Genomic DNA, 8,507 nt, shown 5'->3' on the forward strand with positions numbered 1-8,507 from the left:
TGTTGGATTATCATGATGGAAATTACAGCATTTCTCAGAGTTGTTAGGAGACCTCTATTTCCCTGACAGAGCTACGGTTCCTAGAGTGGTTTAATAGTCAATCCCTGTTCTCTTAACAGACTAAAATTCCCAGGATTCTTTGGGGGAAACCATGACTGTTTAAAGTGGTGTGATACTGCTTTAAATGTATAGTGCAGGTGGGGTCAAAAAGGGAAATGGGAGGGAATCCTGAAACCTTTGCCTTCTGACTCCCCTCAGTTTTAGCCAAACCATTAGGAATATCCCTTTTAAAACAAACAAACAAAAACAGTATTCTATGGGCTGTCATAGAAAGTAAAGGGACAAACTTCATTTCTTCTCCACCCCCAATAATTTGAGGAAAACTCAAGTTTCCTTGTGAATGGATGTTCCAGAGATTAGTCATCTTCCTTAAAGAAAACACACAGACACACATTTTTACCATGAATGATGACAAGCGGAACTGAACTCACAAGTGCTTTATTTATGGCATCAAGTCAGCTTTCATGTCGGCTTTAGACTTAATGCTGCCCATTACTCTGCAATACGGCGGAAGGACTGGACCACTGGGGACGCAGACCCCCACTCGACAGGTTTACTATACTCTCCTCTCTCCAGAAGATACTGCCTGCCACGGAAATTGGGGTGTTCGTAGAAAACCCAGGCCCCATCCAGGACTTTGCAGGAGTGGATTTCGCGCAGGTGAAACTGATCCATGACAGAAGGGCAGTCTTCTGTGGATTCGTGCATCTGGCCACTAAAGTCACCCTTCTCAAATAGCTGAATTTGGTATTTGCCTCCACCGGGCTAGAAGGAGGAGGATGGAGAACACAACATGTTATTGAGGAGCTGAGCAGAGGCTGTGTACAGTTCAGACTGCAATATTGGATGGAAAATAGACATTACCCAATAAAGCAAAGAATGTATTGTGGCTCCAGAACCAACCACCACTTTATGTGTATTTAGTTATCTTTATTATACTTTTTATACTTTCTGTGAGACCCCTGTCAGCCAGTGCCCCCTAGCAAGAAGCAGGAAGGATCTAATTCATTACCAATTGTGAGTATAGAATAGGGATTGAGAACTTGTGCCCCCCCCAGTTGTTGCAGGACTCCAACTCCCATCATCCCTGACCAATGGTCATCCTGGCTTAGCCTGATGGGAGTTGGAGTTCAACTTCTGGGAGACCACAGGTTCCCCATCCCTGTTGTAAAACCAAATGGTGGGAATTGCACATGGCACAGGAGTGGCTTCCAGTGGAGATGCAGCAATAACCTCCCAGAAGCAATGTTGTTGCTGCTGCTTAACAGAGGAATGAGGCAATGGTAAAGTTGGGGCTGCACAGGTGCACCGGCAAAGCCAATCCAGCACTCCTGCCAGTGCACTGACAGAGTTCTTACCTCATCATCGTTCTGCCTCCTTCCTTCCAGTAACAGTAGTTTTGCTGCCAGGAGGCTGTTGCTGTAGCTTCAGCCCTCTGGGCAAGCTGTTCCCAATATGGCATATATCATCTTTAATATCCTATGGCATATCAGACTCCAAGGTCCCATGCGACATGCATTCTGTTAACCATGCTTTATAGCCTACCAGAACTTTTGCAGACCCAGGCAAAAGGCTCTATCAAAAGAGGTGAGTCCTCCAGCACCATCCCAGCCTCAAAAGCACGAGGTCAGGGATGATGGGAGCTGCAGTTCAACAATATCTGGAGGGCACCACCCTGACCACTCTTGCTTTAGGTGGATCAAGTCATAGACATCTGGTTAGCCGCTATGAGAACAGGTTGCTGGATTAGATGATGGGTCTTTGCTTTGATTCAGCAGGGCTCTTGGAAGCAAGAAAGCTTTCACATTCTTCAATGCAGGCATAGAGAACCCATAGCTTTCCTTTTGTTGTTGAACTACAACTCCCATCAGTACTTACCATGGGCCATGCTGCTTGGGGCTGATTGGAATTGGAGTCCAACAACATCAGGAGGGCCACAGTTTCCTCATCCCTGTTTTAGTGTTTATCCATGTTAATAACATTAGATACAGATACAGTGTGAGGATCTGTGTGTACTTAAAAAAAGGGGAGACATAAATGAACCTGTCTCAAGTGTCAACATCCCATTTGCCCAGATTTCAGAGTTAAACAGAGAGGAAGGAAATGTCCGACTTACTAGCTGAATAGATTTGCATGAGCTGACACGGTCATTTAGGCCCATCCACCGTTGATATTCAGGATATTCCCCATGAGTCAGCACGTACATGTTCCCTGCAAAGTTTGGCCGCTCATAAACAACCCAGGCACCCCCCTCCACACGGATAGAATTGCAGCGGCTCAAGTCAGTGTGGAAATCCAAACAGTCCCTGTCAGACTCATAGCGGCGCCCCTGGAAATTCTTGCCTTCGTAGAAGGTGATCTGAAACACAAGCAAAGTACAAAAGGAATCATGCTTCCACTGGACATGGTGCAGCTTGGCTAAAATTACATGGACACGAGGGATGGGAGCGTATATCAATTTCAGTTTCTCTCCATTTCCTATTTTTCCCCAAGCTTAACTCCAATTTGGCCCATATCTGCATCAGTTTCCAATTTCTTTCACATCTGCATGAAAATTTATGGAAAATGCATCCTCTACAATGCGCATTTTACATGCAATTTTACCTCATTTTTTGCCATTTTCCTGACAACTATTTTGAAACTATTTCTGTGCACTGTTTTGCTTGGAGAACTGCGTCACAAAATTTGGAGAAGTGTCAATTTCAGTTCAAATATTGATATGCATTTAGGTCAGTTTGAATTAAATTTATTTCCTATCCCTAAATAACAAGTTCCACTAGGAATTCCTCTTCCATTTTTAGGTACTGTACAAGAGAGTTGCGCAAGAGTACCTGTGACTTAGTTACCTTAGGTGAATGCCAAGGCTCATAAACAACCCAGGCACTGTTCTGTCAAGCTGACAGAGCATTTAGGCAAAAAGTACCCTGAGCGTCAACAGGAAGTCTATGGTAAGGTTGCAATTAGGTTAGCCAGTATTACAGCAATAGGTACAGATGACATTTTGCATTTCTTATGGATGACATCACTCTCTTGAGCTCACAGCATTTCCTTACTTAAAAAATGTATAAACCACCCTTCATCCAAATGTAGATTTCAGGACAGTATGCAAAGAAATGTAAAATTACAAATACAGCATACAACAAACCAACAGCACAATAAAGTTAGGAGGAATAAGGCTATTAAACCAGCTCAAAATGCCAAAATTCAAAATGCCTTGCGTAAATAAAAAGGTTGTGACCTGATGCAAAAATAATATATTGTCAGTAGCAGATGTCTGCCTCTCAGGAGGGCATTCCACAGTCAGGGAGCCACCACAGATAAGGCCCTCTCTTTTGGATATGATGTGTTTCACCCAAAGATGGAACATGGAAAAACACCTCCTCTGACATTCTTAGAAAATGGGCAGCTTGGTAATGAATCCTATCCTGCTACTTCACACAAGGGCATCACACTGAGCACCAGAGGGGGCGGGGAATCATCATTTCAGTTCAAGACAGGGGAACTCCAGGCTACCTTAAACATCTGTCCCTTTCAGAATGTGCATCAAAGCCAATTCACACAAACCCTATTTGGACAACATATCCAGGGATAGGAACATGAGGAGGGAAAGTGAGATCACAGCTGTCTCCTCCTCCAATATGTTCTATCTGAAGCAGTAAACTTATGCTTCCATACAAATATTCAGTGGGTACACAGATTGCTGTTTGGGGGAAGTGGTTGTGCAGGAATTACGTTTGCACCCGATTCTCTGCATGAATCCTGCAGCAGAATCCCACCACTGGCCCACCATCTGCTAGCACCACCCAGCAGAGCAAACAGAAAGCAATTTTCTATTAGCTCTGCTCCCACCAGAGTCTACCTACTGGACCCCTGACCAAGTACCAAAGGTTGTAGCTGCTTGACACTTCAGAGGCAGGAAGTGTTCTCCAAACTTGGTCAAGCCTCTTCTTCTTAAATTAGAAGAACAATAATCTAAAGGTCATGCAAAACAATACATTTGTATTTCTGTACTTCATTGTTTGTACAAAGACCCGATTGGGCAATCCAGATTAGGACTAGGGTGGATGAGAGGAGTCGTCACATCTTTAAGTGCCCTTCTCCATGTATCACTGCCAAATGAGGTGTGATAGGTGGCCAACTCTTCAGTGGTGACATGCCCTCCCCAGAGAGGCTCATCAAATAAGGGGGTGGGGGTGTTGGTAGTTATTTGCTTAGATTTTGGAACAAACAGCATCACAGATAATATCTGACAGGTGCCCATTACTCTTATGCGACCACTTTCCAAATTGCAGTTACAATAGCAATGGCGGTATCTCCCCAGTAATCACAGCTGGGACATGTAAAACAAAATAGCACAGCAACAGATATGCAATGCAACATGAAGGGAAGGCATCTAAGCCACACAGAAAATGCAATGTTGTTTTTTAAGTGGGGAAATGGGTATGTTATGCGAGACCTCCCAATCTGCCATAATTGTCCATTTGGATTTGTCAATATGAGTGAACCACACTTGACAATAGCAGAAGTCTGGAAATGCCCTCAGTGAAGCAGTGTCATAACTTGAAGCACAAGGAAAGCTTCCTTCTGAGAGCTTATTCTCCTATCTCATGGTAGACTCTGGGTAATTATGAGTGGTTTTGCAGTTTGGCTTGTTAGTATGATGCGAAAGAAGATACAATTGTGCCTATGTGACCTTCCAAATTCAACAGCTCTGGTCATGCATCCCCAATACGAGAAACTCACGGCCTTCCAGATTTTGCTAGGCTCTAATTCCCATCAACCCCAGCAAACATAGCCAATGGTTGGGGATTATGAAATTGTGGTCCAGCAATGCAGTGGTACCTCGGGTTACAAACACCTCGGGTTACAAACACCTCAGGTTACAAACACCTCGCTAACCCAGAAGTAGTACCTCAGGTTAAGAACTTTACCTCAGGATGAGAACAGAAATCACGCAGCGGTGGCACGACGGCAGCGGGAGGCCCCATTAGCTAAAGTGGTACCTCAGGTTAAGAACGGACCTCCAGAACGAATTAAGTTCGTAACCAGAGGTACCACTGTATGTGGAAGATCTCAGGTTCTCCACCCATTTTATGCCTTCTAAATAAATACAAATGTAGAGCACATATGAAGATACTTATTTCACATGCAGTACGCTGCAAGTTTATCAAGCTGAGTTGCATGTCCTCTGCAAGACTATTGATTCTATATGTGAAATAAAGCCGCATTTAAAAGAAAAGCACGCCAGTTCCTCTTTATTCCTCTTCCACAGAACAAACAACAACAAAGGAAATAAGCATCTCACATTGTCTAATGTTGTCATTTTCAAATACTGATCTCAATTTGACCGAATTATATCTGCTGGAGCTGCTACCAGGAAAACTAAGAAAGTCCGCTAATTATTCCAGGTGTTTGTTTATTATCTAACCTGGTACGTCTTCCACTAGTAATGAACCACCTGCCTCCTTAAACAGGGAGCCACTCAAGGATCTGCTCTTTTCTTGGTTCTGCCAAGCTGGCAAACAATGCATTCCTGTTAGAAGAGGTTCATTTTCTTGCAGACAATGAGTGGAAGAGAGGCATCCGGAGACCACAAACATACTTACCTTGCTTCCAGTTTTGGACATGATCAGTGTGGGGTGCAAATATTCCTGGAGGAGGAGGTGAACTAGAAGCAGCTGCCAGAGCCAGAATCAGGAAGCCTCATTTTATAGCGAGCTCATTTTTAGACTAGACATTCGCTTTGTCATGAAAATGGAATCCAAAAATTGAGTCAGTGATTCTGAGGCTATTCATCTGTTCTAGAAAAACAAACAGGATTACAAAATAAAGGCAGGCTTCATTGCTCCTTTTATTTTTCAGCACTGCCTGTTGCATTATCAGGTTTTGAATGCTTTGCTGAGTCAGAACACTGAACTCCTGTCAGAAATATTCAAAACAAAAAGTGCTTGCCCTATAATAATAATAATAATAATTTTATTATTTATATGTCACCCATCTGACTGGGTTGCCCCAGCCTCTCCAGGTGGCTTCCAACAAAGTATTAAAACACAAAAAACCTCAAACATTCAAAACCTTCCTGTACAGGGCTGCCTTCAGGTGTCTTCTAAAAGTCAGTTGTTTATTTCCTTGACATCTGATGGGAGGGCATTCTACACCACTACCTAGAAGGCCCTCTACTGGTTCCCAGGAACCTCACTTCTTGCAGTGAGGGAACAGCCAGAAGGCCCTCAGAGCTGAATCTCTGTATCTGGGCTGAACACTGGGGTTGAAGACGCTCCTTCAGGTATACAGGCCCAAAGCTGTTTAGAGCTTTAAAAGCCACTTTGAATTGTGCTTGGAAACATACTGGGAGCCAATGTACCGGTAGATCTTTTAGGGCTGGTATTATATGTTCCCAGCGTTCGCTCCCAGTCAGCAGTCTAGCTGCCGCATTTTGGATTATTTATACTTTCCCATTCACCTTCAAAGGTAGCCCCACATAGAGTACATTGCAACAGCCAAGCGGGAGATAACCAGAGTACCACTCTGGCATGTACCATCTTAATGGAGTGGGCCAACACTCCCAACCCAACTCTGACATATGTATAGATATGAGTTCAACTATAGAAACCCTACAGGGGGACTCAACCCTACAGGGGACACAGAAAGGGCTGAACTCCTCAATGCCTTCTTTGCCTCAGTCTTCTCCGATAAAGAAAACAATGCCCGACCTGAAGAATTTGGAGCAAATGATTCAGCAGAGGAAACACAGCCCAGAATAACTAAGGAGATAGTACAAGAATACTTGGCTAGTCTAGATGTATTCAAGTCTCCAGGGCCAGATGAACTGCATCCAAGAGTATTAAAAGAACTGGCAGATGTGATTTCAGAACCACTGGCAGTCATCTTTGAGAATTCCTGGAGAACAGGCGAAGTCACGGCAGACTGGAGGAGGGCAAATGTTGTCCCTATTTTCAAAAAGGGGAAAAGAGAGGACCCAAATAATTATCGCCCAGTCAGTCTGACATCAATACCAGGGTAGATTCTGGAGCAGATCATTAAGCAAACAGTCTGTGAGCACCTAGAAAGGAATGCTGTGATCACCAATAGTCAGCATGGATTTCTGAAAAATAAGTCATGTCAGACTAACCTGATCTCATTTTTTGACAGAATTACAAGCCTGGTAGATGAAGGGAACGCAGTGGATGTAGCCTACCTTGATTTCAGCAAGGCATTTGACAAGGTGCCCCATGATATTCTTGTAAAGAAGCTGGTAAAATGTGGTCTTGACTATGCTACCACTCAGTGGATTTGTAACTGGCTGACTGACCGAACCCAAAGGGTGCTCATCAATGGTTCCTCTTCACCCTGGAGAAGAGTCAAAGGCCTGGAAACGATGCCTTATGAGGAACGGCTAAGGGAGCTGGGCATGTTTAGCCTGGAGAAGAGGAGGTTAAGGGGTGATATGATAGCCATGTTCAAATATATAAAAGGATGTCACATAGAGGAGGGAGAAAGGCTGTTTTCTGCTGCTCCAGAGAAGCGGACACGGAGCAATGGATCCAAACTACAAGAAAGAAGATTCCACCTAAACATTAGGAAGAACTTCCTGACAGTAAGAGCTGTTCGACAGTGGAATTTGCTGCCAAGGAGTGTGGTGGAGTCTCCGTCTTTGGAGGTCTTTAAGCAGAGGCTTGACAACCATATGTCAGGAGTGCTCTGATGGTGTTTCCTGCTTGGCAGGGGGTTGGACTCGATGGCCCTTGTGGTCTCTTCCAACTCTATGATTCTATGATTCTATTCTATGATTCTATGATCCCCCTGCTGGCCCAGGGTGAGAACTTCAGTACATAACAAAATGTGCCTGTCTGATTTCATTAGGAACAGTATTTTAAAATACTGGTGCCACTACAGCAGGAGGCCTCCAGATCTATGTGGCCCTTGGGATCCTGCCCAGGGATTTGTGGGGCAGTAACACTATCTGCCAGGACGCGGGTGGCGCTGTGGGTAAAAGCCTCAGCGCCTAGGGCTTGCCGATCGAAAGGTCGGCGGTTCAAATCCCCGTGGCGGGGTGCGCTCCCGTTGCTCGGTCCCTATTTTCAAAAAGGGGAAAAGAGAGGACCCAAATAATTATCGCCCAGTCAGTCTGACATCAATACCAGGGAAGATTCTGGAGCAGATCATTAAGCAAACAGTCTGTGAGCACCTAGAAAGGAATGCTGTGATCACCAATAGTCAGCATGGATTTCTGAAAAATAAGTCATGTCAGACTAACCTGATCTCAGCTCCTGCCAAACTAGCAGTTCGAAAGCATGTAAATAGGTACCACTCCGGCGGGAAGGTAAACAGCATTTCCGTGCGCTGCTCTGGTTCGCCAGAAGCAGCTTAGTCATGCTGGCCATGTGACCTGGAAAAACTGTCTGCAGACAAACTCTGTCTCCCTCAGCCAGTAAAGCGAGATGAGG

At 44.5% G+C, this 8,507-nt stretch overlaps 1 protein-coding gene across 1 annotated transcript; it reads right to left on the reverse strand.

The window, feature by feature from the left end:
• Positions 1–482: 482 nt before the first annotated feature.
• Positions 483–5,998, reverse strand: CRYGS (crystallin gamma S). Its single transcript, XM_028730884.2, has 3 exons — positions 5,667–5,998; positions 2,177–2,419; positions 483–825 (listed from the first exon to the last, which is right to left on the reverse strand). Exons 1-3 carry the CDS (start codon positions 5,685–5,687, stop codon positions 553–555), a joined length of 537 nt encoding a protein of 178 aa, XP_028586717.1. The 5' UTR covers positions 5,688–5,998; the 3' UTR covers positions 483–552.
• Between the last annotated feature and the right edge of the window lie 2,509 nt (positions 5,999–8,507).

Source organism: Podarcis muralis, chromosome 6, assembly GCF_964188315.1.
Source record: "Podarcis muralis chromosome 6, rPodMur119.hap1.1, whole genome shotgun sequence".
Lineage (NCBI taxonomy): Eukaryota > Metazoa > Chordata > Lepidosauria > Squamata > Lacertidae > Podarcis > Podarcis muralis.

Bases quoted from the DNA above. Each gene is read 5' to 3' on its own strand.
- CRYGS (XM_028730884.2), bottom strand. From the start codon at position 5,687: ATGTCCAAAACTGGAAGCAAG. The intron at 2,420-5,666 runs GTAAGTATGTTT...CTTGTGTTTCAG, and splicing joins TGTCCAAAACTGGAAGCAAG to ATCACCTTCTACGAAGGCAA. The intron at 826-2,176 runs GTAAGTCGGACA...TCCTCCTTCTAG, and splicing joins CATGCAAATCTATTCAGCTA to CCCGGTGGAGGCAAATACCA.